Source organism: Corvus kubaryi, unplaced genomic scaffold (genome assembly GCF_017639235.1).
Source record: "Corvus kubaryi isolate FWS band 111438036 unplaced genomic scaffold, C.kubaryi_AGA036_p1.0 split3-73, whole genome shotgun sequence".
Classification (NCBI taxonomy): domain Eukaryota; kingdom Metazoa; phylum Chordata; class Aves; order Passeriformes; family Corvidae; genus Corvus; species Corvus kubaryi.
This window is the reverse complement of record NW_024582091.1, coordinates 19,285,037-19,309,081: the sequence shown is the minus strand read 5'-3', so window position 1 is coordinate 19,309,081 and position 24,045 is coordinate 19,285,037. Positions and strand designations below refer to the sequence as shown.

General features: G+C 39.7%; 2 protein-coding genes across 5 annotated transcripts in view; one reads left to right on the top strand and one right to left on the bottom strand.

The window, feature by feature from the left end:
* The window catches only part of FUT9 (fucosyltransferase 9), a 103,570-nt gene extending 98,025 nt beyond the window's left edge, over positions 1 to 5,545 (bottom strand). Inside the window, exon 1 of one of the 4 annotated variants that reach the window (XM_042016928.1) lies at positions 4,991 to 5,545. The gene's annotated coding sequence lies outside the window, so the exon portion shown is untranslated. Of the gene's footprint in view, positions 1 to 3,740; positions 3,819 to 4,990 lie in introns of those variants that run through there. The other 3 variants (XM_042016929.1, XM_042016927.1, XM_042016926.1) reach the window with 3 other exon arrangements.
* LOC121658827 (translation initiation factor IF-2-like) lies at positions 3,443 to 4,492 on the top strand. Its single transcript, XM_042016148.1, has one exon. The coding sequence runs from the start codon at positions 3,443 to 3,445 to the stop codon at positions 4,490 to 4,492; it is 1,050 nt and encodes a 349-aa protein (XP_041872082.1).
* Positions 5,546 to 24,045: the final 18,500 nt, after the last annotated feature.

Here is a 24,045-nt window from a genome sequence, read left to right as displayed (position 1 = left end):
CTGACAATAGTTTTTTCTCATCAGCCCCAAATTAGTTCTGTTTCCCAGTGAAGGCCTTACATTACCTTTTAAATGATTTAATCTCCTTTATATTTGGGAATTCACAAAATTTACATATATTTTTATGAAAATATAGTCATTTTTTGGAAATATTTAATATGTTGTATTAGGAGTTTCCTCAGAGGAAAGAAGGAAAAGTCTATCTTTATTAACCAATAAATATAACACAGGGAAATTAAAACATTAGGATGTCATGTCAGCTATATACATTGTCTTCTATGATGTCACATTTGATTTTCTTTTTTTATGACTTTGACAGCATCATATTAAAAATTTGATTGCACTGTGACAGTACAGGCTTTGAATTATTCAGCTTATGAGTGCAGTCTTGCAGGAAGACTGTTTTGTATTTCTTTCCATTTCTGAAAAACTGACATTTAAAAAAATGTAAAAAGAAAGGGAAAATGGTTACTAATAACTAATTAATAACTTGAGCTTGGCAAAGGCAACCTCATTTTAATAGAATATCACACAAATTAAAACCAGATTAACTGTAACATGCAGCGTATTTCAAAAGTCACTTGAAACATTATTCTCAGGTTAACATTTTGGCCCAGAGAAATAGATGGCAAGCCTCCAATTCATTTTCAGTGAAGTCAGGACTTCCTTCTAACTGAAGAAAGCCCATACATTTCTAATCTGATTTTAGGAACTATCACTCTGAATTCTTGTGGTACTTAGTTGAATTACCCATATCTTCTCTTAGCATATACTTGAGCTTTTAATGTTTACTGAAATCAATGGGGCCTTTTCCATTTGACTCCCTTAAGGGAGTCAAACAAAGTTGGAGTCTCTTGGGTAATTTTTGCCACTCTTTCAGGGTTTATACTGTACTTTTTCCCATGATGACTTGTTTTTGACAGCTTTCTTTTTTGTTCCATTTTAACTCTGTTAAATAAGTGCAATCTGTATCAAATAACTTCATTTGTAACCCTTTTCAGAGTGTCCAAATTTGTCTTTTCTTTATTACAACTTAAGGTTATTTTTAAATCACTAAGGATATTTTTAATCACTAAAGATAGACACAGCTACCCTCCATCTCGATTAAATTAATCTAGTCCTTTCATATCAGAACCTTTAAGCGAATAACACTATTTTAAGAAACATTCCCACTCCCTAATATGAAATTTTAGTGGTATCAAATATGAAAATATCATTCAAAGTCAAACCTTGTTCCAGTAAACATGACTATTATTTGGTCACAATAAAGCTGCCCCTAGAAATACATGTATTATTCTTTCCCACAACAATTATCTCAGCTGAGCTCTCTGGGTGGGTAAGAACTATAGGCCTGAGCACTGCTTAGGAGGGTAAAGTGTGGAATATTCCATATGAGACATAAAATAAACCCTTCCAGATATGATAATGGGGAAAATGACAAATGATCTTTTCATGTCCCGGTTCCTCAAAAATGGATAGCAGGGATGTCTTTGATTCTGCTCACAGCAGTGCCTGGGGAGAATCTCAAACTGATTTAGCTGGGATCAGAGTCATGACCAAAGTTATACTAAGAAAAGTCCTTGCATTCCCTCAGAAATATCTGATGTTTATTCAAGGATTTAGTCTGTCATTAAATATATGTATTTTGCTGTTCTTTGTCTCTCCTCCAGCATCTCTAAATTCCAGCTCGAAGATAACAGGAGTTTTCATTATAAGCAGTGAAAATTAGTTACGGATCACTTACACTACATTATTTTAGTTCACGTATTTAACCTGAATCTAGCCTATTTCTATGCATGAATCACCCTGGGACAGCATTTTTTCATCCTTAAATAAACATTTACACATTTGTGTTGCTTTCCTACTGATAAGAGAAACTTATTTCAAAACGTACAATTGAAAACAAGCTATCACAATTCAATAACATTTCATTCTGCAATATCAATATCAGTCTTCAAATATTCTGTCATAAGTAAAAATGCAGGAGGCAACCAGGAAAAAATCCGCTGTCCTTATCATTTATTGCTCAATCTCTACCCAAACAAACTCTGGTTGAAGACAACAAATGGTATCTATAAAAGTGCAGAGTAAAAATGGCAAAGTAGTATAACCCTCTACCAATTTTATGTGGTTTTAACATCCATCCTCATCAATGGTTTCAGGGTTTAAACAGTGTTTCCAAAAACCTGACTAAACTGAAATCAGAATCAGTGTTTCCCTTAGAACTATAAGTGTTTTGACTGACAACAGGCTGACCATTAAAAATGACAGAGAAACTTACTTCCATAATAGCCTTTAAATCTTATTGTTTCAGACTGCCACCAGCTGTGGCAGGTAAGATGTGCTGAAACCATTCTGATTCTCATAGAGATTCCTCTTTGCATTGCAAGGAGAAAACTATCATCCTGTGACTTGTACAGAAAAGCAAAATCTACAGAATTACAAGTTTTTGCAAATGATGTGCTTTACTTGTATGTGAGACCACTTGAATCCCTTTACCCTTTAGTGGAATGCAGGACCAAGGGATCCTCTGTAAGAAACAACAGTATGAAAAAGTATCAGTGAAACACATGAAAAAGCACAAGCCACAACCAAGGAAAAATTCCGACAAAATTTAGCAAAAAGCAGGGATTGGGTGTGGGGGGAAAGACATTTTCCCCCAGACTCCTCCAGTCATAAACGTTATCACAGCACCAGCTTCTGGAGAAGGGAGTGAAGATTGAGTGTGAATCTTATATTTGTACTTGTTGGCTATTTGGCAAAGAGGCAAGAGGCTGCCTTTTTTTTTTTTTTTTTTTTTTTTTAATTGAGGCAGTTTCCAGGTCTTTAACATTACTCTGTGCCAGAGATAAAAAATAAAAGAAGCGGGGAGCGCTGCTGCCATAACAACCCTTCGACAGGGAACTATTGGGATACAGATAGTTACTATACTAGCTACCACCAGCCGTGTGCATCATGACACATAAAAACCAGAAAACCCTTTTCAGACACAGCATCCCGTCGTTTGCACTCGCGGCTCTGAGCAGCGAAAGCAGAGCAAGCACAGACTTCTACCCGCCCCCCGTCACTTTATTTATTTAATTATTTGGAGGGGAGGGGGGGGGATGTTAGAAAAGTCCATTTGAGCGCTGAGCCCTGCCCGAAGCCGCCTCCCGAACCCCGCGGGAAGGGCCGCGCTTCGCTTCACCCGGCGGCTCCGGGAGGAGGACCGGGACCCTCTGACACCTCCCTCCGGGGCGACTCCGGGGAAGCCGCCAATTCTGCTGGGTCCTCCTTCCCCACCTCCAAATGGTCCCTTGCAAAAGTTAAGGCTCTGCCCCCTCCCTGAGCCGCCCCGGGCGTCCGGGGGTGCGGGCTCAGGGGGCTCAGGGGTCTCCTGGCCGCCGCGGGGGACCGGGGCTGTCGGGGTCTCCGTGCACCCTTGTGCGAAATCCCCGTGGGAATGGACAGCGGTGCCCAGGAGGGGCAGCAGGGCGGGAGCCCCTTTCCGCGCATCCCGGCGGAGCCGCGGGGACATCCCCGCTGCCCCGCGGACCTTCAGCACCCGCGGAGTGGGCGGGAGCGCGGGCCGGGACCCTCCGGGCTGGGGCAGGGGGTGAGCGCGGAGCCTCCCCCGCGGCCCCCCTGCTCCCCCAGCGCTCATCCCGGGGCGGCTCCGGGATGGGAGGCGCGGGAGCGGAATGGGGGGGGATGCAGGGCAGGTGCTTTTCGGGGCGCGGGCTTAGGGCCCGGTGACTCACCCGTCCGAGGCGGGGGCTGCGGATGGCGCGGCGGCGGCGCTGCCCCCGGAGCGCGGGGGGCGGCGGGGCAGGAGCAGCAGCGGGCGCGGGAGCAGGGGGGAGCGGCGGGGCCCGGGCTGCTCCTGGGCGCGCTCTCGCTGCCCATCCCCGGCGCTGCCGCCGTCGCCGCCGCCGGAGGAGGATGCGAGGGAGAGTCAGCCCCGGGCGCGGGCACGCGCAGCGGCGGAGCGGGGAGGGGGGGGACCGGGAGCGGTGCGGGGGCGCGCAGCGCAGGGGGAGCAGCTGGGAAGCTCGGGCGCTTGCTCTGGCAGCCCTCTGTCCTTCGGTGCTTCCATCCCTTCGTCCTTCAGCCTTCATTTTCTCATTCTTCTACGCCGTCTCCCTCCATCCCTCATCCCTGCATCCCGCATCCTCCCATCCATCCGTCCTTCACCCCTCCATCCCTTCCCCCGGTTATCCTTCATCCCTCATCCATCCATCCCGCCATTCCTCAGCCCCTTCGCGCCCCCGGCCGCGGAGCTGCCGTCCCCCCGCGGTCGCCTCCCCGCGCCCTCCGCCGCAGGGTGTCCCCGGAGCTCCCCGGGGCCACGGCAGGCGTGATGCTGCCCCTGCTGCGCATTCACACAATTCCCCCTTTCCTCTTCCCCCCTCCCTGTCCCCGGGAAGGGCGACCCGCTCCTCTGACGGGCAGGAGATTCCCAGCCCTGTTCCCTCACTCCCCCCACAAGCCCTATAGAAAAAGCCCATGTTGAGCCTTTCGAATCCTCTCCTTCTTTTTTCTTTTTTTTTTTTTTTTTTTTTTTTTTTTTTTTTTTTTCCCCCCGCTCGGCAAGAGGAAAAAAAACGGTTCTGTGGTAGGGGAAAAAAGGGGGTAAACAAGAGGAAAACATAGAATACAATAATCATTGACTGTATGAGAAACAAACCATACACTGGATTAGTTCTTAAAAGCAGTCTGTCAAGCTTGCTCTTGAAACCTAGAGGATTTCTTGGATGTTTATTCAGGATCAAGAGTAATAACTGAACATTAAAAATAAAAGAAGAAACAGCTCAGAGTACATTGTGTAAAGAGGAGACCTATGAATCAAGCGAGTCAAATAAACAAGCACACCAAAAGCTGGCTATCAACTCTTTACCCTTGCCCTGAACTCTCCCTGCATTATATAAACGTGCTGCAAGTACGTTTGGGGAAAAGATACGGCAATGATGAGAACATACTGCTTTTTATTAGAGCACGTTAGTATCCTTACCTGACAAGTAGTTGCTTCAGAGGTTCATTTGCACGTTGCTCATCAACCCTCCAAGTAAACAATTTACTAGACGTTCAGTGCAGACATATGATTCCCTGGTGTCACTGCCTCTGTCCTAGACGTTTCTGAATGGCTTGCAGATTAACTTACTGTGCTCTTCTGCTCTGCCTTGTACCAGGAGCCGTGCAGGTATCAACAGCTCCCACTTGTGAAGCCAGGAAAGAGAGAGATTGGGTAGATTTCCACGTAGCTCCACAAACTGCTGATTTGCTGTAAGGGCTGTAGTCACTTAGAGAGTAGGTCTGGTCTTCTAACAGGTTTATTCAGAAGGAGAGGCCTGACCCAAAATTAACTGTAGACAATACAAATACTTCTATAACCGTAATGGGAATTGGTTCAAACTCCTGTGAGCTTGCTGTTGGCGTGAAGGTATTTCTGAGTGCAGCTATTCTGGTAAGAACTCCCTGGGAACAAGAAAAATTACTCCCAAGGAACAGGAAAAGGTACTAAAATATGCATCTTTTTTCATAAGACTATTGAGAGAACGTCAGGGACTAGTCTCTGTTTCCCTGCAGCTATTGGCAAAAATATGTCCTAGAAGGCAGGTTAGAGCCCCTGGCTAGAGGATATCTTACATCTCTGTAGGCTCAACGAAGCTACCAAATACAGTAAGGGAGGGGAGGGAAATTACAGGTCCAATTTTGGGCATTGCTAAAGCCAGTAGAATAAGAACTCAGTTTCATTTTGAGCAATTGTTGCCTGCAAAGGAACTCAACAAACTAATCTTTCAGTGTTTTTTTTCTTCTCTGGTTTCAATCCTGGGATTAGATCTAAGCACCCCTTTAACTTGCAGATTTTTGCTATTTTGCCTGTGTTTGTCCCTCCCCCCACCTCCTCTTTGCCTTCTCCAGCACAGAATCTAGGCTGTCAAGAGAAATGGAAGTAGTCAGAGAAGGGAAATTGGGCAGTGGGAAAGATTTGGGCTCACTATACATAATGATATCAGCTTATCTAGCATGAATGGCAAAGAAATTGTCTTACACTTTTTAAACATAGTTAATACAGGAGTTTATTATATTTCATGTAGTTTTTAATATAAGGGTTTTTTTTTTGTTCCTCACTTGCTCTCTAGCTCCTGATGAATTACTTCAGTAGGGACAATGTAATAGTGTAATAGTAGCCTGGTAGTTAGAGTCATTCCTGAGACATGAGAGACTGAGTGTAAACCTTTTTACCACTGAGATTCAGAATAGGAAATGAACCATTGAGGTCCTGTCTTTTCTCAGATGAATGGCTTTAGCTCTTCTATCTTTGACTACAAATATAGTTTGCATTAAAGCAAGCTCATATATGCCCACAGAATTCTTTTCACCAAAATTATTTTGTTGAAAATTGGTCAGTTCTTCAGGAAATTATAGGGCTTGCTTCAGATTCTTGCATGTTCTTTATATATTTGTGCAAGGATTTATGTTTATGTACAGGGATTTATCTGTTTTTAAATTATAGTAGAATTTTGCTTATGAAGAATACAAATATTAACCTTTACATTTCAAAGTCATTGTAGTGAACTGGTTTATTCTTAGATTCATCTCTTCTATAAAACCTTTGTAATTGCAGTAAACATTTTTTTTTCTAATTGAAGATAAAATGTAAGGCCTTTGTGATAATACTGTTGCTATATAAATTGCCTTTGCAAACACTGGCTGCTGAGCTTGCCACCTTAGACTGGAAATATGCTTATGCTGTCTTCTGAAGGATCCAAAATATTTTCTGAGAGCACAGTAATAGGTTTTATCCACATAATGGAAAATGTGGATATTAATAGATATTTTAAAAGTAAAAAAGCATGATACTGTCAGGGTCAAAAGAAACAGAACAATATTACAAAAGTAAAACAAAAGGAACAATTCCATTCTCAATCAGTTCCCCAACTGCAAAAGTAGATACTTACCAAAATCAAGTAGAAAAAGAAAAATACTTACTTTTTATCTAACATGACCTGAGTATTTATATGAGAGGTTTTTAAAGTATGAACATATAAGAGCTGACTAAAATCTTACATGCTGTACCTAATAGTGTGCTCTTCCACTGATGTTGTTTCCATAAAGTTAGTCCCATCAGTATTTGCAGGGATAGGACTCCTCTTTATGTCCGCATTCATTTTGAAGGACTCAGGACCTTGTGGGAGTCCCATGTGCATTTAACTGTTTGTAATTGATTGTGGGCTTGGGGGTTAAGTGCATCATTTAAAAATCTATCATCCCTGGCTTGCTGTTCTTGACATTCATTAGTTATTGTGGCGGTGCAGCTGGCTCCAGCCACTCTGTTTGCCTGAGGAGAACTCAGACAACCAGCTGTGATGGTCAACAACCCAAGTTTAGTATGTAACTTTCACTCATGGAGAGAACCCATGATCCCCTTGTTCTGCGTTTTGCATGTTTTCCTCTGATTGGTTAATACTTTGTCCTTCTGTTTTATGTATGAAGTTATGCATATTCATTTTCCTTGTTTAATATATATTAGCTCTAGAAAGTTCCTTGTTCCTCGACGCCCCATTGGATCCTTCCCTAAGTCCCTCCTTTGTTTTGTTCCCATTGGTTCCCTTGCTGTCAACCCCACCTACTTGTCCCTATCCCATTGGCTGTAATCCCTCTCCCCGCCTATCTGTACCCTACCCTATCCCTCTCCCGGCCTATCTGTACCCAGTATAAAACCCCTGGACGCTGTCAAGAATTTGGCTTTTTGTCCCTGTTCTTTGCTGGAGTGGACCTGCGTGGAACACATATGGAGAGTCCCCTTTCTTTCTTCTTTGCCTTTGTGTCTTCATTCCAGCAACAGGAGGAAAGCTCCCTTGGGCGAGGAGCTCTACCCCTTCCTTTTGTGTGTCTCAGCAGGGATTGCCACCTTCCAGAGGGGTTGTAGCTTTGACCTCCAGGCTTCCTTTTGTCAGCACGCGAGGGGTAAACCCCCTTCAGCTTCCTCTCAACTGCAAAGACTCCTCAAGTTATGGCTTGCCTTAGACTTGGCCCTGTTTCTGCAGCTAGATTGCCTAATACCAGTACGTGGAGCTGTGCTATCAGCCTTAATGACTTTGATGAGCGCAGGGACTTGGTGCAGTTTGCAAAGCTGTGGACAAGGAGTAGGATTCTAGATCTGGACAAGAACTGTATTGTACAGGAAGAACTGAATCCAGGCTGAGGCTTTGGGTTTACGTTTAAAAAATAACATAAAATATTGTTAATATTTGAATCTGAGAGAGAACTCCATGTTCTTAGTTTTTGCTTTGCAGCAGGTTGAACACACTGATACCTGAGCCGTTTAAGTCTTGTCTTTTTAGGCACATTTATACTGTCTGCTAATGTCTTTATTTTAGAGAAAATAAAATACTAAAATTTTTTGTATGGGAATGTAGATAATATATTACAGCTTTCTTTTACTCACAGAAGATTTTGTTTGCCCTATATGTTTTATCAAGGATAAACAAAGATTAAGTAAGGATAAGTAATCTGTTGTGAACTAGGGTGCTTTTGGGTTTGGGCTTGGATTTGAGATTTTTTCATGTGCATGTGCATAGTACCATTTTTGTTGAATAAGGCTGTTGGCTAAACAGCCGTCTCATATTATACAGGATAATCAGATTTAAAATTTTAAATTAAATGCCTTTGCACTATGACTCATAGGACTGATCCTGAAAAAGTGTTTTGCTGTAACAGGCCAAGACAAATCAAGGACTTCATTCTTGAATCTAGACTGGTCTGGGGTACCACTCTCTTTAGAGACCTTATTGCATCTAAGCCTCATGCTCCACTGAGCTCAAAGAATGGCTGTGAAAAGTACAAATGCTCCAGTAAAGATTTCCTGTCATGAATTTCTTAAAAAATTTGATCATCTTCCCTTACCAAACACAAAGAACTTTTCAGGCAAGCTTATATCAGCTGGTGAAAAAAGTGTGAGAAAAGAAATGAAGTATAGTTACCCCTTTTCCATTACAGGAACAACTTAGGAGAGGGAAGATATAATCAGAAACAAAACATATAGACATTGGTATAACTTTCTTCCCATTTTAATCAAACATAAAAGGAACAAATAATTGAACTAGGGAACTTCAATATACTTACAGATTCTCATAATATGCAGTAAATCTTTACAGTTCTACTCTCCAAGGAGATTCTTGAGTAAATAATAATGACTTTGGCCTCTTGGATAAATGAAGATGGATGCACTGAGAAAAATCTAATTATAGATTTCTCCTGCCTTTTCCTGCCTTGACTCTTATCTTGTGCACCAGTATTATATTGTTGATACTTCATATATATATATATATTTCAGCAGTGGTACACTAAAATGAAGCTTAATGAAGGAAAAAGGGAGCACAAAAACTTCAACAGATTTGTTTCTGTATTAGTTCAGTATTAAATCTGGTGGTTTTGGAAACAAAGAATCTACCAATTTCTTCAAAAATTACCCAGTGCTACCAAGTCAATACAACTGTGCTGCAAACTCTCGTCTGTTCTGTGGATCATCAACAGAATTGTCCACTAAGGGCCATGTCTTCACGAGGAATGATTTAAAGTTATTTCTACAGTAGTGTGCCTTTGCAGTAACTCTTTCTAAACAAGGATGCAGCTTCTCTTGTGAAAGCTATGTATTGCATACTTTATTTGCTTACCTTTGAATTAAACAAGCTAAGAAGCTGAACAGATTTAACAGCTAAAAAGTCTAGTTTGTTGTGAGTTGTTTTGTTTAGCTTTTCTTTTTTAAATAGAAGTATGCTTATGACAGAAGCTTCTGTAAGACATTTTCCTATCAGTGGATCACAGGGCTATGCCCACAGAAATATGCAATGTAGGCATAGCTGAATTTCAATTTGGTACCGGCAGCAGAATATAGAAACTGTTATTGAGTGCATTACTGGGAGAAAATAAGGACCCAGCTGGTCTGGCCATTTTTACTACTAATGCTGAGGGGAATAGAAATACAGTCTTTTTGTGTGAGAGCCCAGTCTGGCTGGGTAGAGCCTACAGTTAGAAAAATGGACATGTTTTCTATTTGAAACATAAAGTCACTTATAGAATGGTTTGGGTTGGCAGGGACCTTACAGATCAGTTGCAACCCTCCCTGTGCTGGGCAGGGACATTTTCCACTTGAACAGGCTGTTTTGTATATATGTGATGAAACTATTGGAGAGAAGTAAAAGCATGTAACTCCATAGTGACTCAATTTACAATGTTCTTGAATGGACAGATTAAACTTTAAAAGTCTTTATGCCCATGTGAGAGTTAATCCTCTGTTCGCTTAGAGTGTTTTCCTTCAGTATCAGTTACAACTGCTAATGATTAATTATAGATCTGACTCTTCCTTTTGCACTGTTCTCTTAGATTCCTGGCTTCTCTCATTTGTCTGGAAGGACCGTAAGGTGTTTGGAACCACAAACCATCTTTTTCTCACATTTTACAGTATGTAGGACAATAGAGTTGTGGGCCACCAGTATGGTTTCAGCTAGTAGCTAGTAACAACAACAATGCATCAGCTCCAAATCCTGTAATCACGTGGGCTAGATAGCTGGGAGATATGCAAAGCATCAGATTCCTTTGATGTTGGAAAAATATGCAATGGAGTGGGAAGCAGCCATGAGTTTGTGTACGTAGACAAGCCAAAGTTAGTAGCCCACAGAGGGATTTGAAAGGCTGCCTTTGTGCTGACCACGGGAGATGCAGGCGATGCGGTGAAAAAGAACACTTGGAGTTTAGGAAACCTCTACATCAAGTATGCATACAGTCAAAGGTTTTCATGACAGCTAATGGTAAGTTATTGTTTGAATATTGTTTGCAAATTTGCAGAGAAAGTAGGACAATACTTTGAATTGTTTATGTGGGTTTAAGTTAAGTACATAAAATTTCTTGTATACTTTTTGAACCATTAGAGAAATAATAGTGACAAAATCTAGTTGCATATAACAGATTGAAACTTACAGGAAAGTACATTTGGAAAAGTTTCATGGTTTTTTTGAGTGCATAAGATTGAAAGACAAGTTAGACAGTGATTAAAATTTTTTCCACCAAGATCTACTTCAATAAAATGCATACCGTAATTAATATATTTTGAACATTGACAAACTCCAGAACTCCATTGGTGCGTTCAAAAAATTATCAGTCACACTGGATGTCAATATTCCAGTTTAATTCACTCTCCTGAGGAAACACTTTCCAAAAACCTGGGAGGTACTACTAAACCTCAAAGCAAAAGATGAGTCAGAATATTAAAAAGTATTAATTTGCATAATTACTGTTGTAGTTGTGATAATCTAGGGATGTAAGAGAGGCAAGGTCTGTGGAGAAAGAAAATCTCTCTTGCAAAACTAACTGATGAATTTGGAAAAGAAGCAGTACTCCCATCCCACCTCCAGTTTATTTCCTCCTCTTTATTTGAATAATATTGAATATATAACTAATATGTCTGATGAAACTGAGTTATGTGAATGTAAGAGGACTATCTTCAGCACAGATAACAAGTGGCAAGATTAGGTCCTGTCATGTTCTTTCTAAATGCCTAGCTTAATAACATATTACAAATCAGAGTCTAGATGCCACTGGCAGAATTTATATGAACTCTAAGTCCCCCTCCGGAATTTTATTCAGGGGAAAGCCAATGGATATGTGGATTTTTGAAACACAAGAGTTTCAAAGTAACTTGCATGAGAAATTTCTCTTCCCCTTTTTTTCTGTTGCTACCATTTCAATTGTGACCACTCTTAATTGACTAAAATGTCCCCAAGGGCGTGTCCAATATAGAATGACTTGTTCTCTGTCAAGGTTTCCCAACTATCTTTTAAGCCTCATTGAATTTTAGGAACATACAGTTCGGATGTAAATTTATGGTTGATACAAAATGATACAATCCTTTCAAAGCTAATGGCTCACATTCTTTTACTTACATATGTGTATGTATATTTATGTTTAATTCTGGTGGAAAAAAGTCTGTTACAAAATCTATTCTTATTATTTATATTACGCTTGATAAGGAATATAGTCTCTGGAACATCTAAAAACTTCAAATATTTGGAAATAATGACATTGAAACCAAATGCAAGCAAATGACAGCAGAAGCAAAAAACAGAAATGTCATTGTACATTCTTGAACGTAAACAATTTTCACACTGTATAGTACTTTTTCTTCATCTTTGATCTTTTTTTCATTTAATTATGATAGAACAGAAGTCTAGGACAGCATTTTAGTTTATACATATTAAGAAGCAGTGCAGATATGATTCACGATAATTAACTGTAATTAATTTTCCAAGAAAAAAGGAAAAAGGCATACTGTATGGCCAAAATATGAATGCTCCATGCTAAGTTCAGTGAATGCATACTGTAAATTCTGTGGTATGCATCCATCTCTTGTTCATCATGAAAGGCAGCCAAGTATAAATACGTTCATTTTAAGCCAAGGGATGACACAGACTTAGCCCGGATGCATGCATATCACAGGACAGAAAATGTTCTCCCTCAGGAAATTTTTTTCTCCTTTTCTATCTAGCCCCAAAATGTATTGTTTGCATCCCATCCTTTGGAAAGTCATTCAACCTTGAATTAAAGACTCAGTTATGATAAATTTGCCACTTATCTTGGCAAGCTGCAACAATGATTAATTGCCATTCTTCATAAAATCTCTTCTTCCTAATTTTTGCTTTTCTGTCTTTAAGTTACCTGGAAACTAAAATCTTTTTATGCTGTTGTCTGTCAGATTAAAGTGTCCTAAATATCCGAAGTCTTTTCCTCTGGGTTCTTACGAACTCTGATCAAGTTGCCTTTTAAACTTCTGTTTGATACACCTAAATAGGTTGTGAATCAGGATAGCAAACCTGACAATAAGTCTCTCAAGGTCTTGAAGTCACTCTAGCTGAGAAAATTTTGTGACATTTGGAAGATTTTCTTACGGATATCGGTGCATTTTTAAATAATTTTTTTAGCTGTACTGACATATTTTAAAAAAATGAAAGAGGAAGAAAAACACAGATCCTGTCCCTCAAAATCCTCTTCACAGGCTTGATTTTCCTGACTAGCTGTAGCTTGAGCTGTATTTTGTCTGTATTATCCATTCTACTGTGGGGTAAACCTGCCCATGATCAGGTGCTAAGATGTTTCAATAGCTTTCACACTCTTTTTCTGAATGCTTCAAAACCTTTAGTTTGATGTTTCTTCCTGACTGCTCTGTCAAAAATACAAATTCAAGCTGCCAACTTTCAAATACATGGCTACAGATATTTTCAAACCCTTAAAAGTGCAGGTAAGCAAATTAGTTGGAGGATATCATTAGCTTAAGGATATGCTAACCCTGACTCATGGGTGTTAGGGATCTAATTTCCCATGTCTTCTGAGAAAATCCCTATAGGCATGATTTTTGGTGCCTAAATATATCTTAAAAGATGGCCCTTGCAGCCTTAATGTCAGAACACTTAGGATTGCTACAGTACTTTCTATATATACAACACAGGTCAAAGTATACTTGACCTATGTTGTATATATACAACAGTATATATACAGTGATGTGAGCACTCAGCACTGTTAAAAATCAGTCTCTGTAAGTCTTGGGTTGACTATTTACAAAAAAATCTTTCTTCTGAATTATCTTACACTCATTTTTATTTTCCCCAGTGACTGTATGCCACTGCTTTTCTCCTTTATTTCGATAGTCGGGTTACTTGAATACTCAGCATCTCAAGACTTTTGCCATGAGGAGAGGGATGCTGATAATTTCTTCCTCCTCAACCAAGTGTAAATTTGAGGCTACTGCAGCTTTCCAAGAAATCCTACACTTATGGTCTTTCTTCTTTAGCTTGCAATTTCAAATTACATCTAAATTTAATTCTATATGGGGTATATTGTATATGCCAGATACTTGTGCTCTTGGTGACTCCTGAAATCAGTTTCGTTGAGCTTCAGGAGCTTCATTCCATTAGTGCTCAGATGTGGATAACAGGCAAGCTGTGCAGAGCCCTGAAGCCTCTGTGCTTGGGCCACACTTCCGTGGCCACTCCTGCACTTGTATTGCACTACACCACATTGTTATTCTGAAACCACAGATGCTTTATTCTACTCAGACTAACTACCAGAATAGCTACCTGTAACCAATATCTATTATTTACAGGACATGTATCAACATTAAAACAGGAACAGGTGCTGCAGCATGAAATTATGCAGAGCTAAGAAGGGCTAAAATAAATTAGGTGATGTCCACCTGGTCATTAGGAAATTGCAGTTTCAACTATGTAAACTGGAACAAACCTTTCTATTGGCAAAGGCAAGAGCAGACAGGAAGAATCAGAAAAACCTCATCCTGAGTCCTTGCAGTTATTAAAAACCTGTAACCTGTTGCTAGCCATGGGGATACTGCATGTGCTTGACTACAGGCATACACTAGTTACCTCATTTGAGAATCTAAAATTAGATCAGGTTAATCTACTCTTGGAGACCAGGCTGTAACTAGGTTAAGACTAGGCTACTGTGGTAGTGTAAGTGGCTCCAGCCACTCTGTCTCCTGAGGAGAATTCAGACAACCAGCTGTGGTGGTCAATAACCCAAGTTTAGCATGTAACTTTCAGTCATGCTGAGAACCCATGATTCCCTTGTTCTGTCTTTTGCATGTTTTCTCCCAATTGGTTAATACTTTGTCCTCCTGTGTTATGTATGAAGTTATGCATATTCATTTTCCTTCGTTAATATGTATTAGTTCTAGAAAGTTCCTTGGTCCTTGACACCCCATTGGATCCTTCCCTAAGTCCCTCCTTTGTGTTGTTCCCATTGGTTCCCTTCCTGTCAATCCCACCTGCTTGTCTCTATCCCATTGGCTGAGATCCCTTTCCCCACCTATTCTGGACCCAGTATAAGATCCCTGGACCCTCCCCCTCATTGGTCTTTTCATCCCTGTCTTTTCGTGGGAGTAAACTTGTGTGGAACTCATACAGAGCGTCCCCTCTCTTTACTTCTCTGCCTTCGCCTGCGTGCCTGCCTGACAGTGACAGGAAGGTACAGCCCCTTTGGGTGAGGAGCTCTGCCCCTTTTTCATTGTGTGTTGGGCACTGAGTGCCGCCTTCCAGAGGGGTTTCAGCGTTGACCTCCGGGCTTCTTTGTGTCGGCACGCGAGGGGTAAAACCCCCTTCTGCCAGCTCACTGCTGCTGCAAAACCCCTCAGGGTACTACCAATGGTGAGGAGAAAATAATCATGGTAAAGATACAGCTTCAGAGCTCTTGGGGTGGTACCAGTCATTAAATCCAATGTAGATGGTAATCTTAAAAGTATAATGAGCTGTCCAACATTCTGATTTCTAATGTTGAATAATTTCCTATGAATTTCCAAGAGTGAAACTCCTACTGCAGTGGTTGCAAGGTGGAATTTATATCTCACCAACTAGATTGGCTTTTTTTTTTTTTTTTTTTTTGCCTACATTCATGACTATAAGGAATAAATTCAGTGAATTGGATTATTTTGGCCCCAGCTTTGCTATAAATGAATAGATAAATATAGGCTGGACCATGAGACCAAGAGAAGGAGGATCTTTGCTAGGCCACTTGTAGTGAGAATGTAAGCCATGCTGGTTCCCTACTTGTCACAGTGTGGGCAGACTCTGGCTCCACATCTGCATGTCAACCACAGTGTTTAAGAGTTTATAGTGACCTCCACCACCACAGCTAAATTTTAGAAGAGGAAAACTGAGCACCATGTGCAGTGCTCTGGTGTGTTACCTCTGTGCAGACCTTGATTTGGAGGATCAGCAGCAGCAATCTTCCCATATGTAGCCTTGTCCAGGCTGCCTGTGGAATGTAGTTGTTTCCTTTTTTGATGTTGACCTTCCAGTATGCTGAGGGTATTTGCATGTGAAGACATGTGCATTTGGGAGATTAGGCCATGAGGATGCTGATAGAGCATTTTGATAAAGAAGTTTTGCTGGAGACATAAACAGACACCTGAAAACATGATCTAGGTCCTTGGGCTAGCACTGAAACCACTAAGAAATAGAGTAAAACCAAACTGCACAGAATTAGATCCTAGGTTCAGACTAGTACCTCTCTTTAAAGTCACTGGCAGTTACTCATTCATACCCAAAGGAAAAAAGCATCTTTAATAGTACTTAAATGACTATTGTTTACTGCCATCAGTTCATTAGTGTGGTGAATTCATGCAACCTCCAGGATACCACTCAGCAGGCACCACAAAGCACTGTGTAAAATGTCTCTGTATTTCAAATCTTGTGAGTCTGTAACATCCCTGAGGATCGCACAATCCCTGGCAAACTGTTGAGCTGGGATCGCACGCTTTCCAGCTGATGGCATTGACTGCAAACCATCTTACACTGTAGCAATATACAACATGTGCAACATCACTGCTCTTGCGTAATGAATGGCATTACAGAAGGCACAAAGGAACACGAAAATGTACATTTTACACATTCCACCTGAATAGCAGAAGGTTATCTTCTGTAAAGTAGTCTTTTGGTATACATAGTAGTAGTAAATCATGATTCGAAGGGAGCAGTGATTATTGAGAAGTAAATGTATTGTAAGGCCTTATGAAGAGGTTGCCAATCTAAGTAGAGATTTGGAAGTCTGAGACAACTGTTCAGCAGGCATCTCTTAAATCTTTTCATAGGAGTGACTGGAGACATAGCTTTGCCATTTCTTGGGGTTTTTGAGGATTGAAAATAACACTTTCTTCTCCTCACTTAACATACTTTAACAAAAAACATTCATACCACAAATGAAGCCTTAATGAAAATAGCTTAGGTTCCTGGCTGCCAATAGTCAAAGAATGCTTTCTGGCACATTTCAGAAATGCAATCTGGTGTTTTGGTCAAAGAAAGAAGGTGGTTACCAACATTCACTGAACATTATCTGTTCTTTGTGAGCTTTTCTCTGGATCTTCTGCTCATTGTACTGTTTTCTGTTCCCAATCAAATCCTTTTACTTGACAGAAGATCATCATTTTACCACAGAACAATGATGCACTAAATGAAGGTTCACCTTACTCAGAACTGCGTTAATTCACACTGAAACAATTAAGCTTTACTCTGCTTGACAGCCAAATCAGGAGGCAATTTTGATACAAAATATCATCAGGTTTAAATTTTTTCAAGCTTGTCTAAAGTTTGACATCCCTTCTTTTGCATTTTCTACTAGCTGAACTGATATCCGTCTGCTCAGGATAGAGCCATACAAAGGACTTTTTCTTGGTTTGAAATTACCAGAAATAAACTCCATGACAGCTTTTGAGCTACCATTGGTAATTATGGCATATCAAAATGGAGTGATGGGGGAAGGTTGCAGATCAGGAAGACCAGACATTATTTTGAGACTCAAACATTTGTAGTTCAAACCCTAAACTTCTCCATGGATAGGGTAATCAAAGATAAGTGGCTCTGTGACTAGTATCAATTATTTTTCCTCCTGTATTAGATTATTCATGCTGGGCTGAAGCAAGAGTGAAAGAGGAGTCACTCAATAGAAGCTTTCTTCTATCCTACCACAGAATATTGATGAGGGAGGCAGCACAGGGGTACAATGGTAGTTGGGAATTTATCCTTAAGCTTTGGTAGCAGAGGAGTCAACAGTTTCTTGAATGTAATTAGATTTTCTTAGTCATCTCCAAGTTTTTGATACTCCATTCACTCTAAGTTACTGAAACAAATTCCAGGAGGGAGTCAAATGACCTTGGCAATTTTCTCTCTCACAGTTATTTGTTCCTTTGGACATGTAACCTCACATCCCATTAGTGTGATAGAACAAATTCTCATCTGAAACAGTCACTGGACTGTCTCTTTATGACAGAGACCTATGTGGTGGATCTTCTGAGACAGACTGCAGTGTTAAGATAAAATTCCCTCCATTATTATTTCATATTCAGCTACTGTATGTGTTATATATGTGTATATATATATATATTTGAAATATGACTGTAATCCATTTTATGATCACTCTTTGATTATCTTAACATTTTCTTTTCTTTACTTATTTATTTTAGTATAAGTGTCAGCAGAATAAGACTTCTTTTGGCAAAGTTATGTACCATGTACCGAGGATAAGGTTTTTTCTTTTTTTTGTCGGATATAAATTGAATTTCAAGATGTCACTTACCGTTACTTATTGGTACTTATTTACCTTTAGTTATTGGTAAGCATAATATTAGTCATAAAAGGTTCACATTATAGTGCATTGTGTGGGTCAGTATTTTAGAGCATGTTTTAGACATTGAGTTTGCTCCAAAGCATGACTAAGGTAGTGAAAGATATCTATTAGTTGCTATGGTTTTGGAATATGTTCAAAGTTATGCTGTTGTGAATTAGTAGGAAAACCCTTTCAATCTCCAGAATTAACCTACTTTAAAATCTCAGTGATGAATAGAAGAATAAAGGAAATAAAAAAAATCATCTTTGGCTGATACTGGACTCTATGGTCTCTGTGCAACTCACAGTTTTTATTAATTCAGAAAACTACAGTCCTTGTTTCTTTACCTTCCAGTTAGTAGCAATGTGAACACTTGTTTTGGTTTTTGTTTTTGGTTTTTTTTTTGTTTAATTGGAGAAGGACTTATTCAAGCCGGAAGTGTTTAAATCAAAAATGGATGTTTTCTTAAGGGCTACATTTTTGCTCGGCTAGAAGTAACACTAACTTGCACCACAAGAAAGAATATTTTTTTCACTGCAGGAACTATTAGATAAAATTATTTGGTCTGCACTAGGCAGCAGGTTGGATGTGATGACCTTAGTGGCCTCTGGTGGCCCTAAAATATGAGTCCATAGCTTGCTTCTAGTTGCCATTTAATTCCTTATCACATTACTTTGAGTAGTTTATATTCTCAGAAATAGTTCCATCAATCTGAAATTACTGCATGAAATACTGTTTTAAGGAGGATTTTTTCCCTGCTTAATGATAATCGCTTAGGCCTGGACTCAAACAGGGAATTTTGGTTCAGTGCAGCAGTGAGCCAAACTGCCTCTTTAGTTCTACTTATCAGCATCCCCAGCTACAAGTTAGGTAAGTACAATTTCCACACAATGATTAGAGAAGTACTTTAATGACCAGAAAGGTAGTTCAAAACAGGATTCACAAAACTCAGTGTACAGAACTTCTAAGGTAATTAGGAGGAGTTGCTGAAGTGCAAGAGCTTGCTCCACTTCAAGCCCCCTTTATGATATAGAGATGTGTAAATCCAACCTCTGGATAGAGTGCACACCTTTGTGCATTCATTAATTCTTTCCCAGGTTTACATACTGAAGATTTTGTAAAGGGCTAAACCACCCACAGAGCAGGCAGAAGTTTCAGCCCCCATTTGCCATCCCATATTTGCTATCAAGCTGTAGAATATGATGTGTAATACTAATATTAATCTCTGGTGATTGTGTCATTCTTATTTCTGTAAACACTTTAAATATTTACTCCAAGCCAATGATCAAATTCCTGGTCTGCTAATTGAAGTGTATTCTCCCTGGCTCAAGGTCAGTGCAAATGAGTATGTTGATTTTTGAGTGATAAGGGGTGTCTTCTCCTGTGGGTTTATGCCATGTGGTTAGCGTATGGTCTAGAGCAGGATGCCACAGCTAAGGAAGAGTAAAGATTCTTGTGAGTCACACTGTGTTTTAGGCACAAAAGAGACACAGAACTGTTCGCTGTGGCGAATCAAGTAATTAAGTGCCATAGGGATTTTGTTGACAAAAAGGAGGGTCTTTATGTTATTACCGTGAGGCAATTTCAAAATTAAGTGCCTGAAGAAGCAGTTGTTTGACCAAAACCCCTGTTCTTGATTCCTGAGTTTATTTTTTCCCCCGGAAATTCTCTTTTGGGGTCAGCATTTAAAATGTGAGATAAACACTGTACCTGTAGCAGCTCAGTTCTGATGAGGGCCCAGAGTGCTGCAAGAGGAAATAATTGTGCTAGACAAAATTCCCAGACACATCCTTCCAGATGAAAGAAGTCAGAGAAAAGGCTCTGGAGTTACATGCATAGAAATTATTCATGGGTCTCGTTATTGAAGATGTAACATGTCCTCTCTTTACAATGCCCAGTTTGAGACATTGGCTTGCAGAACAAAAGGCTTTCTGCTGTGAGACATGCCTTTTGGGAATATTTAGTCCAGCTAGTAATGGACCAAATCTCCCTCATTTAAGAACAGATAAAATTCTGTCTGCTTATGGGGGTTGAGCTCTTCTCAAAGGCAACCAGCAACAAGACAAGAGGAAATGGCCTCAAGTTGCACTAGAGGAGGTTCAGGTTGGACATCAGGAAGAATTTTTTCCCTGAAAGGGTGATTAAGCATTGGAATGGGCAGTCCAGGGAGGTGAAGGGGTTACTATTCCTGCAGGCATTCAAGAAAACAACTGGATGTGGTACTTAGCACTATGGTTTAGTTGCATGGTGGTGGTCAAAGGTTGTAAACCTTTCTGGTTTTATTTCCTGGCAGAAAATGGAAAAAAAAATTACAAGGAAAACAGAAGAAATTTAATATTAAGGACTTACTCTTTTTTTTTTTTACATAATTGTGAGAAACACTGTTCATACTCTCAGTCAGCCCATACTGGACCCATTCTTTCTTTATGAAAAATGAAAATAGACTGTGAAATGAAAATAGCAGTGAAGACTCTGATCTGTTATGCTTCCTTTTAGTCAGAATTCTGACTGTGGCAAATAATCAGAATTCTTACTGTAGAAAGTACAAATGACACTCTTACTATGAAATGAGTGTATGCATAAACATACGTTCATGTATCTGATAAATAGAAAACTGAAAATCTTTTAAGAACCAATTATTTCTAAACTAAACAGAATATGCTTCTAGCTCTTTTTCTGGCACAGGCATCTATCAAACAATAACAGGGCATCTGTTGAATAGACGTGCACATGCAATGCAAGCAGGATTAATTTTTATTTGTTGCTCATAAAAGATGTTGCCACAGTTTTAGATATTCAATTTTGTATAAACATTTAAGTGAATAAATGAATAAAGTGCAGTTACAATGAAGAAATGCCAATAAAGACTGTGATTAAATACAAAGCAACACAGCAGGAATTTCAATAGGTTGAAAATGTAGTCACATCTACTCAAGAGGGTGTTAACAGTATGCTTCAGACTCCCTGCTGTTGTTTTGAAGCGACAAGAATACCTGTTGCTCAAATGTTTCTTAAAACAAGTAACTTTAAAGACTGAATTTCTTCCTGAGGGAATGTCAGATATTGATGATCATCATTAATATACAGCTCTGCTAAAAGGCTTATTTGAATGATTTATTCATTGTTGGTCTTCTACCAGTTTGTAGGGGAAAAGTTTTTGGTACATTAATAAAGAATGACCACATGTAGAAGGGATAGAAGTATGGATTTACTAATACGTTGGGCATTACACTGGTTTTCATTACAGATTTATTGAGCTGGAGAGTGGAGACTGGACCCACTCCTAACCTTATGGGAGAAATTGCCACATAAATTAATGTTGTAATATCATGTTCTTTGGGAAAAAAAAGCATGATTTTTTAGGTACAAAGTCTGTGACAGTCTATTTTTTGCCTCATAATTTTATTCAGTTCTTCCAATAATTATTCTATATACATTTTACTACTCAAAAATTCTTTGATATATTAGTTATCAGTTGACTTGAGTCTTTAATAAATAACAAAACATTCACAACTGAATCTTACCTATCCCCATCAAGCATCCTAGCTCTCCCAGTCTAGGGGAAAAAACAGGCTGGACCATACTGGCGCAATGGATAGGCCCTCTGAGTTTGTACAGGAAAAGATGCATTGGGTCTCTTTGTTGTGCTAATATACTCCTAAATCTTATGTCCTATTTGGCAATTACATGCTACTTTGACTTTAAGATGCTGGTGTTCAGTCATTTGAATCAGCTGCTGCTGGGTGCTCAAAGAGAAAAGTCTGGTAAGTGTTGGCAAATACTTACTAAGGTGTTGGCATAGCAATAAGTGTAGCACAGCCAGCCAGTCCACAGGACTACGTCCTATTACCCAGAACAAACTGGGTGAATGGCACCCACTGGGTTTAGTTTATCGTAGGTTTAAACATTTCCTCAGGAAATTGTTTCCATATTCTCTTTACTTCTGCTTACATGCCTTGATGGTCAAGTGTAAGGTTTTTTGTGTTAAATGTCCTATGAACTCTTTCCCATCAGTTGGGTGAATTGCGGGACAACTTACCTGTTCTTTGCAAGAATTATGGGATGTTTCTAGAGAAGTAATGACAGCTGATTGATTTTCTCCGTGTCCTCTGTTCATGGTAAATGTGCTTCTGCCAGAGTATAACTCAGGGGTCTTCCCATCACAACCTTTCTAGGTAGTCAGTATTTCAGCTAGTGCAGGTTTAAATCACTTCTAGAGGCAGGTTAAAGGTTATTATTTGTTGATAGGAAAGGTAGTAGTACTGACCGGCAAAAGCTCCAGTTAACTCTTTAGTGGAGGAATCACTGTGTGTGGGCAGAACAGTAAAACTGTCAGGGTGAATTTGCTAAATGTTACATTTATCTCTCCAGAAAAGTGCAGTTGAGAAACAAAAAAAGTAGTCACAAAAGTAGTTTTACATCCTACCTCTGACCTTAAAAAGAACTTCTAGAAAGTCCATATCTTAAGTGTACAAAAGTACAAAAGATGGTCTCCTTTCTCAAAAAACTCCCAAAACTCAGAACTCAAAGAAAACAATTTGAAGAACTGTTCTTGCTACCAGGAAAGTCAAACCATTTCAGACTTTTTTCAACAAGCAAATCCTAGCAAACTTTGCAAACACAAATAAAATTTCTTTCCTTAATACCTGTATCTCTAAGAACTAAAGTCATAATATTATACTCAAAGGTTTGTACAACTTGCAGCAGTAGAATATACTGATCATTTCATTATGACAGAATAAAAGGCTTAGCGTTGTTATTAAAATTAACATACTTTAAAGTCTTTGCTGGTCATAAGGACAAAACCTTTTCCTGTAAATAGAGCAAGCGCTAGTGGAACACTTCCTGAAGTTTAGTTTCTTAAGGAGGATCTGCCCATACCTCTTTGTTGCACTACTGCACAAGGTTCTTTGGCATGAAAATCTCTCTGTGTACATCTAATGCAAAACAGCAGAAGACCAGAGGAAAGGGAAGTACAAACCCAAATCCTGACCCTTGTGGCAAACATGGTTCTCAAGGGAACTCCTCATTACTATGCTCAGGACTGCAAATCTCCAGGGAAACTTACCTCTGCAGTTATAAGTGGCAACATGGGAAGGATTTGTATGTAGGATAAAAAAGACCTAGACAGATGCTGGACTAACTGAAGCTACAGCACTCTGTATAGGAATTCCTTCCCTGACATTGTTGCATTTACTTTTAATGCTTCTGGAAGTTGACAATCTGTGCATGCCTGCTGGAATTTGTTTTGAAATAAAGCTCTGGAGACACTATTAAATCAATACTGAAGCTGAAAGGTCCTAGTAGTCCTGGAGCAGAGACTCCTGTAGTAAAGTCTTCAAAATGCAGTTCAGAGATATCTCAATGCAATTGAAAGTCACCAGAAAAATATATAAATAAGTAAATAAATAAAAGTCATGTTCTTGATTATCTCCTCTCAGCCTTTTAATCAAAATGCAAAGATTATTGATCCTCACATTTGGATTTCACATGCATAGTATAGCAAAAATAACATCCAGTGAAAACAACACAGGACTGAGATTTTGCAAGGCCTGATAAATGAAAGTGAAAAATGTGTCACTGCCTCAGCAAGGCAGTGAAGGATTCAGATCAGAAAAGTAGGTGATGAACACTAGTAGAGCAGAACAACATGTTTAAAGCTGTTGCAGGGTTAAAAAGAGAGTTTCACCACAATCAAGTAAAAATTTAAGAAACTTCAGGATCATGGAGACTGTATTTATCATACCAGAATGAGCTACAGGGGAAAAATGAGAGAGAAGATGTGCAGTACATCCAGGCTGTTCACAGAGGAGACATCATTGTGCCTGCCTTCTCTGTTTGTTCCAAAATTGAGTATGAATTGCTTCTAATAGGAGTAAAAGCCCAGAAGACCAATTT